Source organism: Symphalangus syndactylus, chromosome 20 (assembly GCF_028878055.3).
Source record: "Symphalangus syndactylus isolate Jambi chromosome 20, NHGRI_mSymSyn1-v2.1_pri, whole genome shotgun sequence".
Lineage (NCBI taxonomy): Eukaryota > Metazoa > Chordata > Mammalia > Primates > Hylobatidae > Symphalangus > Symphalangus syndactylus.
This window is the reverse complement of record NC_072442.2, coordinates 58,729,882-58,751,816: the sequence shown is the minus strand read 5'-3', so window position 1 is coordinate 58,751,816 and position 21,935 is coordinate 58,729,882. Positions and strand designations below refer to the sequence as shown.

General features: G+C 42.2%; 1 protein-coding gene and 1 pseudogene across 5 annotated transcripts in view; one reads left to right on the top strand and one right to left on the bottom strand.

Annotated features, from left to right (window-relative positions):
* Positions 1–21,935, top strand: part of CFAP52 (cilia and flagella associated protein 52) — a 66,342-nt gene that overhangs the window by 17,436 nt on the left and 26,971 nt on the right. For all 5 annotated transcript variants that reach the window (XM_055256009.2, XM_055256011.2, XM_055256015.2 and 2 more), the window contains 4 exons: positions 5,079–5,207; positions 9,206–9,305; positions 11,038–11,154; positions 20,640–20,740. In XM_055256009.2, the coding sequence (XP_055111984.2) occupies positions 5,079–5,207; positions 9,206–9,305; positions 11,038–11,154; positions 20,640–20,740 (447 nt within the window). The remainder of the gene's footprint in view (positions 1–5,078; positions 5,208–9,205; positions 9,306–11,037; positions 11,155–20,639; positions 20,741–21,935) is intronic.
* LOC129469437 (large ribosomal subunit protein eL19-like) lies at positions 833–1,417 on the bottom strand (annotated as a pseudogene).

Here is a 21,935-nt window from a genome sequence, read left to right as displayed (position 1 = left end):
GCAACAGATTGAGACTCCAGCTAAAAATAAATAAATAAACAAACAAACAAAATATATTAGGAAGAACAATCAATGCAGTACATATTCCTATGTAAATGTCAAAGGAACACAATCTGTAGAAGAAAAATAATAACACCTGAGGTTTGTGTGGGATTTAATACTTCAGTACACTTCTATGTATATTTTCTTATTTGAGCTTCATAGGTTTATTACAAAGGAAATTTATATTTGTGTATAGTTATATAACGATAGTTCTTCTCTTACTATATAGCAAGTCAACAAAATTTTCATGAGATTTCCTCTTTTTCTTGTCATTCACAAGTGGTCACCCCTTCCCTGGCTCATTACCACTTGACTGTTTCTGATAAGAAATGTATTGGCCGGGTGCGGCAGCTCACGCCTGAAATCCCAGCACTCTGGGAGGCCGAGGCAGGTGGGTCACCTGAGGTTAGGAGTTTGAGACCAGCGTAGCCAACATGGCGAGACCTCATCTCTACTAAAAATACAAAAATTAGCCGGGCATGGTGGCAGGCACCTGTAATCCCAGCTACTCAGGAGACTGAGGCAGGAGAATTACTTGAACCTGGGAGGCAGAGGTTGCAGTGAGCCAAAGTCGTGCCATTGCACTCCAGCCTGGGGACAAGAGCGAGACTCCGTCTCAAAAAAAAAAAAAGAAAAAAAAAAAAAAAGAAATGTATCCAGAAATCCCCTGTTAACATTCTTAGCTCAACTTTTTTTTTTTTTTTGCAAGCAGAAAAAGGCTTGTTTTATTTTAATGACTGATCTATGTAATCACCAAGAGTGCTATCTACAGACAAGAAATGGGGAGCTTCTATTTCTTAGTTTCTTCCTCCTTGGGCAAGTCTTGATCTTCTCCTTCTTGGCCCAGAGATGGTCTTCACGGCGCTTGTGTGCTTCCTTGGTCTTGGATCTGTGGGCCTTAGCCTGTTCAGCTGGGAGCTTTTCACAGGATTTGTCTGCCGTCAGCTCATGGATATGTTCCATGAGAATCCAGTTGTTTTTTGAATACATTCCCCTCCACCTTCAGGTACAAGCTGTGACAAGCTGTGATACGTGTGGTGATCAATCTTCTTGGATCCATGGTATCTTCAGAGCAGGTGGCGCAGAATCCTCATTCTCCTCATCCGGGTTACTTTATCTGGCAAAGGGCTGCACCCTTTGGCTTACCTATGCCCATGTGCCTGCCCTTCTGGCGGGCCAAGGTGTTTTCCCATCATCCAGCCAGGGAATGGACAGTCACAGGCTTATGGATAATTAGCCCATCTTTGATCAGCTTCCAGATCTGCTGGTGGGAGTTGGCCTTGGCAATTTCATTGGTCTCATTGGGGTCCAACCAGACCTTCTTTTTGCCACGGCAGAGGGCACTAGAGGCAAGCCCCTTCTGAAGCCCAAACATCCTCACGGCTTTGGCCACTGCAGCGAAAGAAAAGAGTTCCAACATCCTTTGTTCAACTTAAAGCAGTTATTCTCAACCTTTGGTGCACGCTGATACTACCTAGGAAGATTTAAAAAACACTGATGCCTGGGTCCCACCCCCGGAGATTCTTGGAGCTAGGCCATTAGGCCACCCCCATCCCACCCCTTGTCAAAGAGACTAGGTCTTGGGGGGGAAAACAACCCCTTAACCAAGGTTAATCTGGCAAAACTGTTCATCTCTGCTGTAATTTTAAGCTGCCTAAAATTTGCTTGCAGAACATTTGAGAATGTTGAAAAGCCAAAAGAAAGAAAGGAAAACAAACCTTGCTGTACTAAAAAAAAAATACAATATTCCCATCCCTGGATAGTCTCTGTGGTGAGAAGGGTGGAGTTCAGCTGATTGGTTTGGATAGTCAGGGGTCAACCCTGAATGTGTGGCAGGGGTTTATTCTACCCAACCCATCTAGCTTCTACACAGAGGAAAAGAAACAAAAGGGAAGCTGCCAATTATAGTGGACATCCTATAGTTTGCATGCATCTTTTTTTTTTTTTTTGAGATGGAGTTTCACTCTTGTTTCCCAGGCTGGAGTGCAATGGCACAATCTCAGCTCACCGCAACCTCTGCCTCCCAGGTTCATGCGATTCTCCTGCCTCAGCCTCCCAAGTAGCTGGGATTACAGGCATGCACCACCACGCCCGGCTAATTTTGTATTTTTAGTAGAGACGGAGTCTCTTCATGTTGGTCAGGCTGGTCTCGAACTCCTGACCTCAGGTGATCCTCCCTCCTCGGCCTCCCAAAGTGCTGAGATTATAGGCGTGAGTCACCGCTCCCAGCCTGCATGTATCTTTTAAATTTTGTAACCTATTTATGAAACTTTTTCCATTGATGTCATCATGGTATTCATGTTGTAATGCAACCTGCTTTTTGACTAACTTTATATGAGAGACATCTATGTACATACGCATAGATATAGATCTAATTCTTTGCCATAATAGCATGGTATTCCATTGTACAGATGTGCTGGAATCTATTTGGCCAGCTCTCTATGTTGTTGCCCTTTGTTTTATCTATTTTTAAAACAAATTTGTTTCTGTGCCGGGTGCAGTGGCTTACACCTGTAATCCAAGCACTTTGGGAAGCCAAGGTGGAAAGGATCACTTGAGCCTAGAAGTTCAAGACTAGCCTGGGCAACAGAGGGAGACCCCTGTTTCCACAAAAACTGAAAAATGAGCCAGGCCTGGTGGTGTGTGCCTGTAGTCCAGCTACTTGGGAGGCTGAAGTGGAAGGATTGCTTGAGCCCAGGAGTTTGAGGCTGCAGTGAGTGGTGATCACCCCACTGCACTCCAGTGGGGCAACAGAGAGAGAACTTGTCTCAAAAAAAAAATTGTTTTTGAAAAATTAAAGCTATTTCTGGCCATGGCTTATAAAGAAACTGTGCTGTCCTACTATGCAAAAGGATCCAAAATTCAAAAGCATGAGTCTCATATCCCTCTCACCATAAAGATTCCACTCCCCAGAGGCACTTGGATTTTTTAAATTGAAATATATTTCATATACCATAAAATTCACCCATGTTAAGGTGTACAGTTGAGTGGTTTTTAATGTGTTCACAAGGTTTGCAATCATCACCACAATCAATTCTAGAATGTTTTCAACACCCCAAAAAGAAACCCCATACCCAGCTGGGCGCTGTGGCTCATGCCTGGACTCCCAGCATTTTGGGAGGCTGAGGCGGGTGGATCGCCTGAGGTCAGGAGTTCCAGAACAGTCTCGCCAACATAGTGAAACCCTGTCTCTACTAAAAATACAAAAACATTAGCTGGGCGTGGTGGTGGGCGCCTGTAACCCCAGCTACTAGGGTGGCTGAGACAGGAGAATCACTTGAACCCAGGATGCAGAGGTTGCAGTGAGCCAAGATTGCGCCATTGCACTCCAGTCTAGGCAACAAGAGCAAAACTCTGTCTCAAAAAAATAACAAAATAAAAAGAAACCCCATACCCATTAGCAATCACTCTCCATCCCTCCTCCTCCAAGCTCCAGGCAACCACTAGTCAACCATCTGTCTCTAGCTTTGCCTATTCTAAAACATTTCTCATAAGTAGAATCATACAATATGTGGTCTTTTGTGACTGGCTTCTTTCACTTAGCATAATGTTTTCAAAGTTTATCCATTTGTGGCATGCACCATACTTCATTTTTTATCATCAAATAGTATTCCATTGTGTAGACAGCCTGCATTATCTTCATCCATGCATCAGCTGATGGACTTTGAGTCATTTCCACTTCTAAAATATTATTAATAATGACGCTATGAACATTCATGTACAAGATTTTGTGTGGACATGTCTTCATTTCTCTTGGATGCAAGGCACTTGTTTTGAATAGTCTTTGATTTTTGGTTCATCATCTAGTTATCATTTAAACTTTTTAAGTAGTTTACCTCCCAATTTTTCCACTTTTGATGGAAAAGGGAGAATTTATGGCTCTTATATGACTTCCTACCTCCCTATTCCTGGTGATCTTGGTTATACCTTGATTTTAGACCAATGTGATAATACATTCCATATGTAGAAAAGTTGGGAAATATAGTTAGGTATGTTTTTACATGAACAAGATTTATAACATTTTCATTCTTTTTCTTTAAAAACTTTAATTCGAATGTTTAACATAACACCCCCTCCCAAGCATTTTTTGTATTATGATCCACACCCTATTCAGTGTAGGATTAAGTTGTATGATTGCACCCAGAAGAAGAATTCTCACAATGTGGTCCCCAGACCAGCAGCACACACATCACCTGGAACTTACGAGAAAAGCAAATTCTCAGATCCCACGTACTGAATCAGAAACTGCGGTGCTGGGGCCTAGCAGTCTCTGTTTTAATAATTCTTTTGTTTTTGTTTTTGTTTTTTGTTTTTGAGACACAATCTCGCTCTCTTGCCCAGGCTGGAGTGCAATGGTACAATCTTGGCTCACTGCAACCTCTACCTCCCGGATTCAAGCAATTCTCCTGCCTCAGCCTCCTGAGTAGCTGGGACTACAGGCGTGTGCCACCATGTCCAGCTAATTTTTTTATTTTCAGTAAAGATGGGTTTTCACCATGTTGGCCAGGTTGGTCTCAAACTCCCGACCTCAGGTGATCCACCCACCTCGGCCTCCCAAAGTGCTGGGATTACAGATGTGAGCCAATCGCTCCTGGCCAACATTGGAAACCATCCTGGCCAACATGGTGAAACCCCATCTCTACTAAAAATACAAAAATTACCCGGACATGGTGGTGTGCACCTGTAGTCCCAGCTACTCAGGAGGCTGAGGCTGGAGAATCGCTTGAATCCAGGAGACGGAGGTTGCAGTGAGCCGAGATCGCGCCATTGCACTCCAGCCTGGGCAACAAGAGCGAAACTCCATCTCAAAGACAAACAACAACAACAACAACAACAAAAAACTTTTAATGTGTCACCATTGTATCTCCTAATATCCAGTGTGGTTGAGGAGATGTCAGGGGTGGGGTAATTTCGTTGTTTGTTTTTAAGTAACCTGTTGTGTTTTTTTCTTTCTAGAACCACTAAGATGGTTGTTTCTTATTTTGAAAGCCTGTTTTCTCTTTGACTTTTCTTTTTGGTCCCTCTTATTTCGGCAGTGTGGTGGTGTGGAGCATAGCCAAGAGAGATGCCATCTGTGGCAGCCCTGCAGCCGGCCTCAGTGTTGGCAATGCCACCAATGTGATCTTCTCCAGGTGCCGGGATGAGATGTTTGTGACTGCTGGAAAGTACGTGTCTGCGTTCGGAGTTTTCAGAACTCATAAATTGCTATATTTTCTTGCACAGAAAACATGGTCATTCTGATCTGGGGGAACACGTGTTTCGTCCTGGATAAATACCCTACATCACAGTTTCTGTGATTTTGTACTCATTAAAAGTTCTCTTCGCTGGAAGCATTTTCACTATAGTTATTTTAAAATTCTGTGATTGCTGCTGAAAAGATTTTGCTTACCTGCTTAACTATTCTCAGGTTCTTGTTTGTGACAGAATTATCTTCAATCCATGCTCACAGAAACAATTTGCACAATTGCACAGATTCACCTACTGATTGATGTTTCTTCCCACCTGCTCTTGATTGGGGTCTCATGATCTGATAGTTTGCAAATGAATTCTGCCAGGAAGTTTCAAATGGTTAGACTGTTAGCCATATAAAATAATTACGGGCAGGATCAGCTTTAACCAGCTAATGGTGACCTAGCTGAAAGTTTGAACAGAGGCCAGCATCTGCCTAAGGGAGGGAATAAATTAATTTACAGATTCACTAATTAGAACCCTGTTTAAATTAGCAAATTAGGGAGGGTTTTTTTTTTTTTTTTTTTTTTGACAGTGTTTTGCTGTGTCGCCCAGGCTGTAGTGCGGTGGCATGATCTCAGCTCACTGCAACCTCCACCTCCTGGATTCAAGCAATTCTCCTGCCTCAGCCTCCCAAGTACCTGGGATTACAGGTGCCCGCCACCACACCTGGATAATTTTTGTATTTTTAATAGAGACAGGGTTTCACCATGTTGGCCAGGTTGGTCTCCAACTCCTGACCTCAGGTGCCTGTTTGGAGTTTGAAGGGAAGGTTAAATATGAATTTTAGAAATCCTTTTTTAATGTTATATACCAGTTCAAAGGGCAAGAAATCAGAAAATACTGAGTTGAAGTATGTGTTCAGTAGAACTATTTTTTTCAACCCATCTTGGAAAGGTACACATGGTTGGTTACTTTTCCAGCCAGAGAAGAGAATTTGTGCAGCTCTACATCTATATTGTTTCCTGTCCCCGCTTTATGATATGCAACTTACATTTGCTCCATGGCTAATTATGATGAACGATTCATTCAGAGGCCATGAAGCTAATTGACGGGCACGAAAGCAAGCCCCTACCAAGCAACCTAAAGCAACTGACCACGGGCTGTGGTGACGCTCTTCAACTTTTTTCAGGTTTGCAGAGTGATTTGACTAAGCCAGGGTTTTATAGGGTTCTTTCTGCTCCTTCGCAGCCCCTTAAGCAGCAGGCATTGGTCCATTCTGATGTCCAAGAGCAATGTTTCTTCAGGACTCAAAACTTGAATTTTATATAAAAAAAAGTTTCTTAGGACAATCTGCATTCTACGTCTTGTTTGATTTCATGTGACACTGAGCTGAGAAAGTGATCATTCTTAAGTAAAATTTTTGACATGGCACCTATGTATGCTGGGTTCTCTAACTTGGTCCCAATGCCGTGTGTTCCACTATATTGTCCCCATGAGATGTCCTGCAAGTTTTTCAGAATTCAAATGACATCTACCAGGAAGACCATGAAAAAGCTCTTTGTTTGAAAAAGAAAAAAAGTTCAGTACATTTAAAATATGTCTGAGTACTTACTATATATATAACTCTGGGAGCAAAAAAAAAAAACAAAAGAAAAACTATATATATATAGTTATATATATGTAGTTATATATAGTTATATATATGTATATATAGTTATATATATAGTTATATATAGTTATATATGTATATATAGTTATATATATAGTTATATATATAGTTATATATGTATATATAGTTATATATATGTTTATATAGTTATATATGTATATGCATGTAGATATATATGTGTATATATATGTGTTCATATATATATATATGTTCATATATATATATATGAACACATATAGAGAGAGACAGACTCTCACGCTATTGCCCAGGCTGGAGTGCAATGGTGCAATCTCAGCTCACTGCAACCTCTGCCTCCCGGGTTCAAATGATTCTCCTGCCTCAGCCTCCCAAGTAGCTGGGATTACAGGTGCATGCTGCCACTCCCGGCTAATTTTTTTGTATTTTAGTAGAGATGGGGTTTCACTGTGTTGTCCAGGCTGATCTTGAACTCCTGAGCTCAGGCAATCCACCTGCCTCGGCCTCCCAAAGGGCTAGGATTTATAGGCGTCAGCCACTACGCCTGGCCCACAATTGATATATTTTTAGATTAATCTTTTCTGCCTTAAAATATTAGCTAAAGTCTTTGTTCTGTTGGCCTTGATATTTTTATACAATTATTAATTCAGATTAATTCAACATATAATACTTTAAGTAAATACCGACCATGTATCAAGTCCTGTGTTAGATGCTAATTTGGTTTAGCTTTTAGTTGCTTGGTCTCATTTCTCTTTCCTTGAAGACAAGACCACACCACAGATCTTCCCTTTAAAATTTTCCTTGCAACTCAATACCTTGAAAAAAACACATTTAAACTTACTCCTCCTCATGTTTTTTTTTTTTTTTTTGAGATGGAGTTTTGCTCTTGTCGCCAAGGCTGCAGTGCAGTGGCATGATCTCGGCTCACTGCAACCTCCACCTCCCAGGTACAAGTGATTCTCCTGCTTCAGCCTCCCGAGTAGCTGGAATTACAGGTGCCCACCACCATGCCTGGCTAATTTTTTATATTTTTAGTAGAGACGGGGGTTTCACCATGTTGGCCAGGCTGGTCTCGAACTACTGACCTCAGGTGATCCACCCACCATTGCCTCCCAAAGTGCTGGGATTACAGGTGTGAGCCACTGCGCCTGGCCCTCCTCCTTCTGTTGAACTGAAATTTGGTGTCCTTTGACCAATATCTCCCTACTCTCCCACCCCCAGTCTCTGATAACCACCATTCTACTGTCTCATGAGTTAGGCTTTTTTACACTCCACAGCTGAGTAAAGTCACGCAGTGGTTGTTTTTCTGTGCTTGCCTTATTTCACTTAACATAATGTCCATCAGGTTTGTCCATGTTGTCACAAATGACAGAATTTCTTTCCATTGCGTACATATACCACATTTTTAAAGTCTACCCATCTTTTGATGCACACAGGTTGTGTACGTCATGGTGAATATAGTTCATAATATGTTGTATACTTGAAAATTGTTAACATAATTCATTTTAAGTATTCTCACCACCAAAAAAGATGGTGGGTATACGAGGTAAAGCATATGTTCAATAGCTTGATTTTGCTGTTCTACAATGTGTATATGTATATAAACATCATGATGTACACCATAAATATATATTATTTTTACTTGTCAATTAGAAAGAAAAGAAGGCCAGGTGTGGTAGCTTACGCCTGTAATCCCAGCACTTTGGGGGGCTGAAGCGGGCAGGTCATGAAGTCAACAGATCGAGACCATCCTGGCCAACATGGTGAAACCCTGTCTCTACTAAAAATACAAAAATTAGCCGGGTGTGGTGGCAGGCACCTGTAGTTCCAGCTACTCGGGAGGCTGAGGCAGGAGAATGGCTTGAATCTGGGAGGTGGAGGTTGCAGTGAGCCGAGATAATGCCACTGCTCTCCAGCCTGGCGATAGAGCGAGACTCTGTCAGAAAAAAAAAAAAAAAGAAAGAGACAGAGAGAGGAAGGAAGGAAGGAAGGAAGGAAGGAAGGAGAGAAGAACAGAACAAAGAGGAAGAAATTTAATAAGCTCTGATTTGCTCTGCCCTTGTTCCCACGCTCACGTGTGTGTAGAGTGGGTAGTGTGCACTTCAGAGTGAGATGGAGCCGGGTGTGAATCCCTGCTCCGCTGTGTTCAAGCTCCGCACTTTCTCATTTGGGAGGGGACATCATAAAACCTGCCTCGTGGTGTTATGAGGATAGAATAAAAGATCTTTCATAGTGCACTAGGCCGTAATGAAGCCTCAAAAATGGTTAGATCTCTTCCCTTCAGTTTCAGGGATGAAGTGATTCTTAAATGGGTGTCCATTTGATTGTGATTTTTTTTATATATAGTGGGACAATTCGAGTATGGGAACTGGATCTTCCAAATAGAAAAATCTGGCCAACTGAGTGCCAAACAGGACAGATGAAAAGAATAGTCTTGAGTATTGGAGTAAGTATTAATTTAAGTATTAAATAACAATTAGCACACATTCCCATTAGCAGTACTGACCAAGGTGTTTGTGTGGTGTACATGGGGTTGGGGATAGGAAGGTGGGGTATAGACATAGGGAATGTTGATTGAAGAAGCTCACCTTGGCTGGGCGCGGTGGCTCACGCCTGTAATCCCAGCACTTTGGGAGGCGGAGGTGGGTGAATCACTTGAGGTCATGAATTCGAGACCAGCCTGGCCAACATGGTGAAACCTTGTGTCTACTAAAAATACAAAAGTAGCCAGGTGTGGTGGTAGGTGCCTGTAGTCCCAGCTACTTGGGAGGTTGAGGCAGGAGAATTGCTTGAACCTGGGAGGCGGAAGTTGCGGTGAGCTGGCATCATGCCACTGCACTCCAGCCTGGGCAACAGAGTGACACTCTGTTTCAAAAAAAAGAAAAAAGAAGAAAAAGTTCACCTCTGCCGCTCCCTTTAGGAGTCGGGGAAGAGTCACCTAGACACAGCACAGGTAAACCTTGTTTTACTGGAATCTAGGCTGTCATCAAACACCGAAAGCCTGCCTCACCTGATTGAAAGCAATGTAGCCCGCGGCACTCAGAGCCCACAGCACATTCCTATGCCACTGATGTTATTTCTGCTACTGAAAATAAAGTTTCTGACCATGAAGTCCATTGTCGAAATGCAATCTCTTCCAGAAAGAGAAATTATTAATATATTTTAAATGTGGATTTATATATTCAGGTTGTGTATTCTTTATCTGATATGCATATAGCCAGAAGTGTTTTGAATTTTGGATTTTCTTCAGATTTTGGAGTATTTGCATTATACTTCCCAGTTCGGCATCTCTAATCTGAAAATTCAAAATTTGAGATGTGCAAATGAGCATTTCCTTGGAGTGTCACATCAGCACTCAAAAATTTCCGATTTTGGAGCATTTCAGATTTTAGATTTTTGGATTAAGGATACTCAACCTGTATAAATTCATTATCCATGGCCTGATTCCTCTTGCTTAATGCATAGTCATTTTATGGATATAGGGTTTGGAAAATATGAGATAAAGGAAATAAATGTACATCCTCTTTGGAGGGGCACACCTTTATTCTAGGAGCTCTTAAGAGATGTCTCAAAAGTCTGAACGGGCAGAGGATGCCTGTTAACATCAGACCCAGATAGACTTCAAGTGAAATGCACAGGCTAATTGGGGTCGAATATTTCCTCCCATTCTATGTGTAGCCCTAACCCTGCTCCCCTCAGAGCTGTTCTGACCCATCTTTGAGCCTGGGGAAATAAAAGCAGACCTGAGCATCTTTGCAAGTCTTCATGGGGTGCCAGAGGAACCTCATCCCATTCCTGAACAGGGGTTCATGGGCATCACTGAGGACATACAGGTCTTCAAGATTTCTTTCTTTCTTTTTTTTTCTTCCTGAGACAGAGTTTTGCTCTTGTTGCTCAGGCTGGAGTGCAATTGTGCAATCTTGGCTCACCGCAACCTCTGCCCCCTGGGTTCAAGCGATTCTCTTGCCTCAGCCTCCCGAGTAGCTGGGATTACAGGTGCCCACCACCACGCCCAGCTAATTTTGTATTTTTAGTAAAGACAGGGTTTCTCCATGTTGGTCAGGCTGGTCTTGAACTCCTGAACTCAGGTGATCCGCCCGCCTCGGCCTCCCAAAGTGCTGGGATCACAGGCGTGAGCCACCAAGGCTGGCCAAGATTTCTTTTTCTTGCTTCTTCAGATGGCCGATGATGACAGCTTTTTCTACCTTGGCACCACGACTGGAGATATTCTAAAAATGAACCCCAGGACTAAACTGCTGACAGATGCTGGGCCTGCGAAGGACAAATTCAGTTTGGTGAGTGCAGACCATCGCCACTGCCCTGCCATTTTTCTCCCTTCACTGGCAGCATGTACTTTTTTTTTTTTTCTTTTTGAGATGCAGTCTTGTTCTGTCACTCAGCCTGGAGTACAGTGACGTGATCTTGGCTCACTACAACTTCCGCCTCCCGGGTTCAAGCGATTGTCCCACCTCAGCCTCTCAAGTAGCTGGGACTACAGGTGTGCACCACCATGCCCCACTAATTTTTGTATTTTTTAGTAGAGACAGGGTTTCATCATGTTGACCAGGCTAATCTTGAACTCCTGACCTCAGGTGATCTGCCCACCTTGGCCTCTCAAAGTGCTGGGATTACAGGTGTGAGCCACCGTGCCTAGCCAAAGCACACACTTTCTTTGTTTGTTTGTTTGTTTTTGAGACGGAGTCTCGCTCTGTTGCCCAGGCTGGAGTGCAGTGGCACGATCTCGGCTCACGGCAAGCTCCGCCTCCTAGGTTCACGCCATTCTCCTGCCTCAGCCTCCCAAGTAGCTGGGACTACAGGCGCCCGCCACCACACCCAGCTAATTTTTTTTGTATTTTTTTAATAGAGACAGGGTTTCACTGAGCACACACTTTCTTAATGAAGAAAGAGTTTGTGGGAAAACATAAAAAGTCAGTGATGGACCCAAAGCCACATCTCAATTTGCAAGGTACATTGGCCAGTTCTCTTTGCCCTCATCTCTGGTTTTTATTCAGGGTAAAGACATTTCTAGGTGTCCTGAATTAGGGAATCAGAACCACATTTCCAATTCTGTGAAGAAAGTCATTGGTGGCACTATTCACAATAGCAAAGACTTGGAACCAACCCAAATGTCCAACAGTGATAGACTGGATTAAGAAACTGTGGCACATATACAGCATGGAATACTATGCAGCCATAAAAAATGATGAGTTCATGTCCTTTGTAGGGACATGGATGAAGCTGGAAACCATCATTCTCAGCAAACTATTGCAAGGACAGAAAACCAAACACCACATGTTCTCACTCATAGGTGGGAATTGAACAATGAGAACACATGGACCCAGGAAGGGGAACATCACACACTGGGGACTGTTGTGGGGTGGGGGGAGGGGGGAGGGATAGCATTAGGAGATATACCTAATGTAAATGACCAGTTAATGAGTGCAGCAGCACACCACAATGGCACATGTATACATATGTAACAAACCTGCACGTTGTGCACATGTACCCTAAAACTTAAAGTATAATAATAATAAAATTTAAAAAAAAAAAAAACCACATTTATGTTCACCTCTTCAAAGCATAGGGCCTGTTGCTTTGTGATTTTAAACCGCGTTGGTTCCAGCCCCATTGCCATACATAAGAGAAGTGTGCTCTTTGATCTATAAAACTATATATATAATTTTTGTCTACTTTACTAACTAGATCTTAGATTTTAGCCTCAGCTGACATTATAAGTCGTGAACAAGACCTAGAAATAGTCAACTGTTTATATTTACAGAATTCCTAGCAATTCTAGTTAAAAGGACAGTTAGAGACTTTGATATTTACACCAAAATAAAAAGCTACCATCAAAGGATAATTTTATATAACAAATGCTGCTATTTCCAGCACCCCAGTAACTTGCTAGGGCTGTTTCTACTAAACTTTGAATCTGAAAGCTTGTACTGTGTTCTGTACCTGCCTATCTCGTTTCTGATAACAGAACAGATGGTTCTAACTAAGCTTAGATACTTTTCCACGTAGCAGATATTCTCAAGAAACTTTGAAATACTGCACTATGTTCCTGGGAAAATGTCACAGTTTTCTTAGTCACATAATCATTTAATATTCAAGCGTTCAAGGAGATGCATAAAAAGAGGGAAAAACTACAGTATAAGTAGAGAAGAGTTTAGAAATAATTCTACAAGAGATTGAAGTGTAGCTTTTCAAGTGTGGTTTTTCTAATTCTTTTTAGGATAGGAATTCTTTTTTTTTAATTATTATACTTTATACATGTGGGATACATGTGCAGACCGTGCAGGTTTGTTACATAGGTATACACGTGCCATGGTGGTTTGCTGCACCCATTAACCCGTCGTCTACATTAGGTATTTCTCCTAATGCTATCCCTTTTCTAGCCCCCACCCCTGACAGGCCCCGGTGTGTGATGTTCCCCTCCCTGTGACCATGTGTTCTCATTGTTCAACTCCCACTTATGAGTGAGAACGTGTGGTGTTTGGTTTTCTGTTCCTGTGTTAGTTTGCTGAGAATGATGGTTTCCAGCTTCATACATGTCCCTGCAAAGGACATGAACTCATTCTTTTTTATGGCTGCATAGTATTCCATGGTGTATATGTGCCACATTTTCTTTCTATTCAGTCTATCATTGATGGGCATTTGGGTTGGTTCCAAGTCTTTGCTATTGTGAATAGTGCCGCAATAAACATACATGCGCATGTAGAATGATTTATAATCCTTTGAGTATATGCACAGTAATGGGATTGCTGGGTCAAATGGTATTTCTGGTTCTAGATCCTTGAGGAATCACCACACTGTCTTCCACAATGGCTGAACTAATTTACACTCCCACCAACAGTGTAAAAGCGTTCCTATTTCTTGACATCCTAGCCAGCATCTGTTGTTTCCTGACTTTTTAATGATCGCCATTCTAACTAACGTGAGGTAGTATCGCATTGTGGTTTTGATTTACATTTCTCTAATGACCAGTAATGATGAGCTTTTTCTCATATGTTTGTTGGCCGCATAAATATCTTCTTTTGAGAAGTGTATGTTCATATAGGATAGGAATTCTAATATATTAAACAAATAAAAACAAAGCACATCAGGTTAAGGAGAGCAAGTCTTAGAGCACTGCCAGTGCCAACTCCTGCGATGCCTCCAAAGAGCTCCATATAACACTACCTGAAAACTACTGGATTTTTTGTTTTGTTTTGTTTTCCTAGCACTTGGGAATTAAGTATCTGTCCAGCAAAGATGCTGGCTGTCTTAGAGTTTCTCAAACCTTTGGCATTTAAGTCACCTGTAGATGCTGAAATTCTTTTTTATTATTGTTATTATTTTTTGATACAGAGTCTCGCTCTGTCACCCAGACTGGAGTGCAGTGGCGCTGTCTCGGCTCACTGCAAGCTCTGCCTCCAGGGTTCACGCCATTCTCCTGACTCAGCCTCCCAAGTAGCTGGGACTACAGGCGCCTACCACCATGCCCGGCTAATTTTTTTGTATTTTTAGTAGAGACGGGGTTTCACCGTGTTAGCCAGGATGGTCTCGATCTCCTGACCTCGTAATCTGCCTGTCTTGGCCTCCCAAAGTGCTGGGATTACAGGCATGAGCCACTGCGCACCGCCTGAAATTCTTAAGCATTCAGGTCTGATGGTCAAGTCCACAAGGCAATGGTTCCAAGACACCTTTTCCATGGGTGAAAAGAAAATAATTCCTGCAGGATGAAGGGCTAGGAGGTGTCATCGAAGATGTTTGGTTTCAATATCAAGTGATCTTACCCACTTTGAAACTCTACTTAAATATTTGTTCCGGCCAGGCCGGTGGCTCACACGTGTAATCCCAGCACTCTGGGAGGTCGAGGTGGGCAGATTGCTTGAGTCCAGGAGTTCAAATCCAGCCTGGGTGACATGGTGAAACCCCAACTCTACAAAAAATATGAAAATTAGCCGGGCGTGGTGGAGCATGCCTGCAGACTCAGCTACTCAGGAGGCTGGGGCAGAGGATGCGGTGAACTGAGATTAAGCCACTGCACTCTAGCCTGTGTGACAGAGTGAGACCCTGTCTCAATAAATAAATAAATAAATATTGCTTTATGGTTAGAAAGGTAAAGAATTGGAATGGTTTAAAACTGACCTATTGGCCAGGTGTGGTGGCTCACGCCTGTAATCCTAGCACTTTGGGAGGCCGAGGTGGGCAGATCACTTGAGGTGAGGAGTTCAAGACCATCCTGGCCAACATGGTGAAACCCTATCTCTACTAAAAATGCAAAAATTAGCCAGGTATGGTGGCGTGTGCCTGTAATCCCAGCTACTCGGAAGGCCGAGGCATGAGAATCACTTGAGTCTGGGAGGTGGAGGCTGCTGTAGCCAAGATCACGTTACTGCACTCCAGCCTGGGCAACAGAGTGAGACCCTGTCTCAAAAACAAAAACAAAAAAACAAAGACAAAAAAAAACCTTAAACTAAAATTGACCCATTAGGCATACAGTACTAAAACAAAGATGATGATGACAATGATAATAATAATAAAAGTACATGCTGTATAAGATCTGTGTGAGGAAAACTATAAAACTGTGATAAAATAAATCAAATAGAACTAAATACATATTTCTTTCTTTTGTTTTTTTGAGACAGAGTCTTGCTCTGTCGCCCAGGCTGGAGTGCAGCGGCGCGGTCTCGGCTCACTGCAAGCTCCGCCTTCCGGGTTCACGCCATTCTCCTGCCTCAGCCTCCTGAGTAGCTGGGACTACAGGTGCCTGCCACCATGCCCGGCTAATTTTTTTGTATTTTTAGTAGAGATGGGGTTTCACCGTGTTAGCCAGGCTGGTGTCCATCTCCTGACCTCATGATCTGCCCGCCTCGGCCTCCCAACATGCCGGGATTACAGGCGTGAATCACCGCACCTGGCCCTAAGTAGATATTTCACGTTCATGGATAGGAAGACTCAGTATTGTCATGATATGAGTTCTTCTTAATTTGAACTATAGATTTACTGCAATCCCAATAAACATCCTAGCAAGTTATTTTTGTCTGTAGACAAACTGATTGTACAGTTTACACAGAGGGGCAAAAGACTCAGAGTAGAAAGCACAATATTGATACCTAATGTAGATGACAGGTAATGTAGATGATGTAGATGATGGGTTGATGGGTGCAGCAAACCACCATGGCACATGTATACCTGTGTAACAAACCCGCATGTTCTGCACATGTATCCCATAACTTAAAGTATAATTTTTTAAAAAAGAAAGCACAGTATTGAAGAAAAACACAGTTGGAGGAGTGACACTACCAGATTTCAAGACTTACCATAAAACTACAGTGATCAAGACAGTGTAGTGTTGATGAAAGAATAGATAAATCGATCAATGGGACAGAATAGAGAGCCCAAAAATGAATTCACATAAATATAGTCAACTGATCGTTGGTGAAGGAGCAAAGGAAATACAATGGAAAAAAAGACAGTATTTTTAATAAATAATGCTAAACAACTGGAAAACCAAAAAATAAAAATAAAAATTAAAAAGCCTAGACATAGACCTTATACCTTTCACAAAAATTAACTCTAAATGGATTACAGACTTAAACACAAAACAATAGAACTCCTGAAAGATAAAATTCAGAAGACCTAAGGTGTGGTGATAACTTTTAGCTATAATACCCATGAAAGAAAGAATTGAAAAGCTGGACTTTCTTAAAATCAAAATTCTGCTCCATGAAAGACACTGTCAAGAGAATGAAAAATAAAGATACAGAGTGAGAGAAAATATTGGCAAAAGACATACCTGAATAAGGACTCTTACCCAAAATATACAGAGAACTTTTAAAACTCAACAATAAGAAATGGGCCAAAGACCTTAACTGCCACCTCACCTAAAGAAGATATACACATGGCGGCCGGGCGCAGTGGCTCACGCCTGTAATCCCAGCACTTTGGGAGGCTGAGGCGGGTGGATCACCTGATGTCAGGAGTTTAAGACCAGCGGGGCCAACATGGTGAAACCCCGTCTCTACTAAAAATACAAAAGTTAGCCAAGTGTGGTGGTGTGAGCCTGTAATCCCAGCTACTAGGGAGGCTGAGGCAGGAGAATCACTTGAACCCGAGAAGCAGAAGTTGCAGTGAGCCGAGATCATGCCATTGCACTCCAGCCTGGGGGACACAGCAAGACTCTGTCTCAATAAATAAATAAATAAATAAATAAATAAATAAATAAATAAAAGAAGATATACAGATGGCAAGTAAGCATATGGACAGATACTCTACGTCTTATATCAGCCGGGAAATGTAATAAAAACAGCAATGAGGCACCACTACGTACCTTTTCAAATGGCCAAAATCCAGAACGCTAACAACACCTAATGTTGACAGAGATGGAGAGCAGTAAGTACTATTGTTCATTGCTGATGGGAATGCAAAATAGTACGGCCACTTTGGAAGATAGTTTGGTGGTTTCTTGCAAAATTAAACTTACTCTTACCATGTAATCCAGCAATTGCACTCCTTGCTATTTACCCAAAGGAGCTGAAAACTTATGTTCACACAAGAACCTGCACACAGATGTTTATAGAAGCTTTATCCATAATTGCCAAAACTTGGAAGCAACCAAGATGTCCTTCAGTAAGTAAAGGGATATGTAAACTGTGATACATCCAAACAATGGAATATTAATCAGTACTAAAAATAAACGAGCTATAAAGTCAGGAAAAGACTTTATAGGAAAAGAAGGAAACTGAGATGCACATTACTGAGTGGAAGATGCCAGTCTGAAAGACTGCAGACCGTTCGATTCTAACTATATGACATTCTGGAAAAGGCAAAATTATGGAGACAATGAAAAGATCAGGCGGGGCGCGGTGGCTGATGCCTCTAATCCCAGCACTTTGCGGGGGCTGAGGCGGGCAGATCACGAGGTCAAGAGATCAAGACCATCCTGGCCATCTCTACTAAAAATACAAAAATTAGCCGGGCCTGGTGGCACATGCCTGTAGTTCCAGCTACTCGGGAGGCTGAGGCAGGAGAATTGCTTCAACTCGGGAGGTGGAGGTTGCATTGAGCCGAGATCGCACCCCTGCACTTCAGCCTGGCGACAGAGTGAGACTCCATCTGAAAAAAAAAAAAAAAAAGATCAGTGCTTGCCATGGGTTAGTAGGGAGGGAGGGGTGAATGGGTAAAGCACAGAGGATGTTTTGGACAGTGAAACTATTCTGTATGACACTATAATGGTAAATATATGTTGCCATTAATTTGTCCAAACCTAGAGTATATACAACGCCAAGAGGGAACCCTAATGTACACAATGGATTTTGGGTGATAATGATGTGTCCACATAGGTTTATTAGCTGTCATACATCTACTCTGCCGGAAGATATGGATAATGGGAGAGGCTCTTTACCTGTGGGGGAAAGAAGTATTGGGGAAATCTCAAATACTTGTATCTTCTGTTTAATTTTGCTGCAAACCTAAAACTGCTCTAAAAAAAAAAATAGCCTAGTAAAAACAAAAATAGGCCAGGCAAGGTGGATCATGCCTGTAATCTTAGTGCTTTGGGAGGCCAAGGCACGAGGATCACTTGAGGCTGGAGTTTGAGGCCAGCCTGGGCAGCATAGAAAGACCCTATCTCTATGAAAACTTTTAAAAAATTAGCCGGCGTGGTGGCATGCATCTATAGTCCTGGCTACTGGGGAGGCTGAGGCAGGAGAATTGCTTCATCCCAGGTGTTCGTGGTTAAAGTGAGCTGTGGTTGTGCCATTGCACTCCAGCCTGGGTGGCAGAGACCCTGTCTCCAAAATACACACACACACACACACGAACATGCGAACACAAAAATGGTATGTGTCAATAAATGCTGATGTGTCAGACATGGTGCAAAACCCCTTCCTTAAATTATGTCATTCGATCTTCATAAACGCCAATGAGATAGGTACCATTTTCATCCCTGCTTTACGGATGAGAAAACTGAGGCTCATAACATTGGAAATCTCCTGGCTTGCAAGTAGTAGAGCTGAGATTTCAACCCAGGCCAACTGGCCCCAGAACCTGTGCACTTGAATGATGTCATCTATAGTTTTAAAAAATTTAGAAATCACACATATGTAGCTTCAAGGCTCTGTTGAACTCTTTACCGCTTGCATCCCCAAGTCCCCAAATAAATGCTAAAATATCCACTCCAGGTTTTGTCTCCTCATAGGCCGAGCCTTCATCTTGTTGTCCTGCTGAGGCACTTTGCAAGTTAGGGATGAGGGGTGGAAGCTGGGGAGCATATAATTCTGGTCGTCGCCTTCACATTCTTCTTGAGCCTTGGTTTCTCTTCTCAATCACAAAATGTCTTTTGAGCCACAACAGGCTAAATTCAGCTTAAAGTAACTTGAAAGGGCATGATATTTGTTTTATAATATTCAAAATTCATTAAGACACAAACCTATACAGTCACTAGCTATACTAAATGTTTTAAAATCAAATGTCGTGGCCGGGCACGGTGGCTCACACCTGTAATCCCATCACTTTGGGAGGCTGAGGCAGGAGGATCACTTCAGGTAAGGAGTTTGAGACCAGCCTGGCCAACATGGCAAAACTCCGTCTCTATTGAAAATACAAAAATTAGCCGGGCATGATGGCGCATGTCTGTAATCCCAGCTACTCAGGTGGCTGAGTCACAAGAATCACTCGAACCCAGGAGGTGGAGGTTGCAGTGAGCCAAGATCATGCCACTGCATGATCAGAGAGAGACTGTCTCAAAATAATAGTAATAATAAATAAAATGTTGCTCATGGACATTTTAAAATTAGAACTTCATAGTGGATACTATGAAACAACCATAGTATTGTCACACCATTTTTCTTTGGGGTGAGTGGTGGGGGACACCCCAACCTTTGAAGGATACTTTAAACTTTAAATATATTTCCCACTGTTGGTAAGATTATGTACTGTATGTTGTAGTTCAGATAATGTAGTCACCAAACAATAAGGAGTCTTTTGTGCTTTCTTGGGGTGTTAAATATGGTTGCTTTGCATTATAAGAATTAAGTTCTGGTGAAAACAGTGGCAGCTGAGGGACTAACATTGCTGAGGCTGTGTTTGTACCTTCTACTCTTGACTGCATTTGAGTGGATGTAAAGGTGTTATTTTATTTATTTATTTATTTATTTTGAGACAGAGGAGTTTCACTCTTGTTGCCCAGGCTGGAGTGCAATGGCACAATCTTGGCTCACTGCAATCTCCGCCTCCCGGGTTCAAGCAATTCTCCTGCCTCGGCCTCCCTAGTAGCTGGGATTACAGGCACCCACCACCATGCCCAGCTAATTTTTTGTTATTTGTAGTAGAGACAGGCTTTCACTATGTTGGCCGGGCTGGTCTCGAACTCCTGACCTCAGGCGATCCACCCGCCTTGGCCTCTCAACGTGCTGGGATTAATTTTTTAAATATTCAAAATGCACTGGTGGGTTTAGGGAGGAAGGATGGTGAATCCTGTTTGCATTCTGCAGGCCCAGGAGGGTTACTTCCTGGCAAGTGAGCCCATTGTTGGCATTGAATCCCCTTGGGGGTGCATTGTGAGCAGAACCCTCATGAACATTCTCCAGGCAATGTGTGCAGCACTGGCATGACTTTGGCCATCTTTAATTCATCTTTCATTCAGCCTTTTTCTTTTTTTGATTAACATTTAAAAATTTTTTTATTGCCGTAGGTTTTTGGGGAACAGGTGGTATTTGGTTACATGAGTATGTTCTTGAGTGGTGATTTGTGAGATTTTCATGCTTTTTCTTAACACTGTTTCTCCCCCTAGGGAGTGTCAGCTATCAGGTGCCTGAAGATGGGGGGCTTGTTGGTGGGCTCTGGAGCTGGACTGCTGGTCTTCTGTAAAAGCCCTGGCTACAAACCCATCAAGTAAGTTCTGGGCCTCACAGAATGGGGCTGGGTAGACACCCACTAACGGGAGGTTTGCTTAAAGCCAGCAACTCGATGATATTGGCAAAGTGATATCTGGTTAAAAAATGTCATCTTGCTGTTAGAATGAGTAGTTGGAATCACAGTAGATGGTGGCTTCTTTGCCAATGAAAAGACAAAAGCTTATGTTGAATCAAACCAAAGTAGTCCACTATTACCCAGAGGGACACTGCCCATTTAATAAATACGTAAGTTTGTATTTAGCTGTCACATTGAGCCATGACGAAAGGAATGAGATATTATAAACTTATCCAACAAATAACCCCCAATGTTAAATGTTCAAAATTGGTTAACTCAATAAAATTTATTATGCAATGGGTACCTATTATGTGCAAAGCATTGTGTTAATCATGCATGTGAATACAATTTATAATAGACATAGCCAACATTCACCAGCCATTTCTATATGCCAGATACTCTGCTATATATGTTTCTTGGCTCATTTAATTAAAATAAAATGAAACAAAACCTTATTTATTGCCATAACAAGGTGCTTATTCAGCACCTCCTCCAACCAAACCAATGTATTAGATACTATTAATAAAATAAAGAAAAATAAGCTATGGTGTTTGTCCTCCCAGAGCTTACAGACTCGTTTGGGGCTAAGGTATGTACACACGAAAGAAGTCACTACCAGACAAGATAGTATATTAGCACATAGTCCAGATAAAGTAAAATATATTATGAATGTTGTAGAAATCAGAGAAGAGGATGACCTTCTTGGGATGGAGAGATCAGGGAGGACAGTTCATAGAGGGATGGGCTTCAACAAAAACCAGATACCCCACACATGCGCTGTATGGCCTCTGCTACCTCCCAGGAAGCCAGGGGTAGTTGCACACACATTGTAGAAATGAACACCAGCTGTCTTCATTCCAAGAAATCTGTGTTGAACATTCATGGTGTACCAGGCATCATTCTAGGTGCTTAGGATATCTCAGTGAATAAAACAAAAAAGATGAAAAAAAAAATCCCTGCCCTCATGGAGCTTACATTCTAGCAGGAAGGAAAAGGCAATAAATAAGAAACAAAATAAACAAGGAAAGTACATAGTATTAGAGGGTGATAAGTATAATGGAGAAAAATGAAGTAGGATGTAGATTAAGGGGATTACGGTTTGAATAGAAGCAGGGAG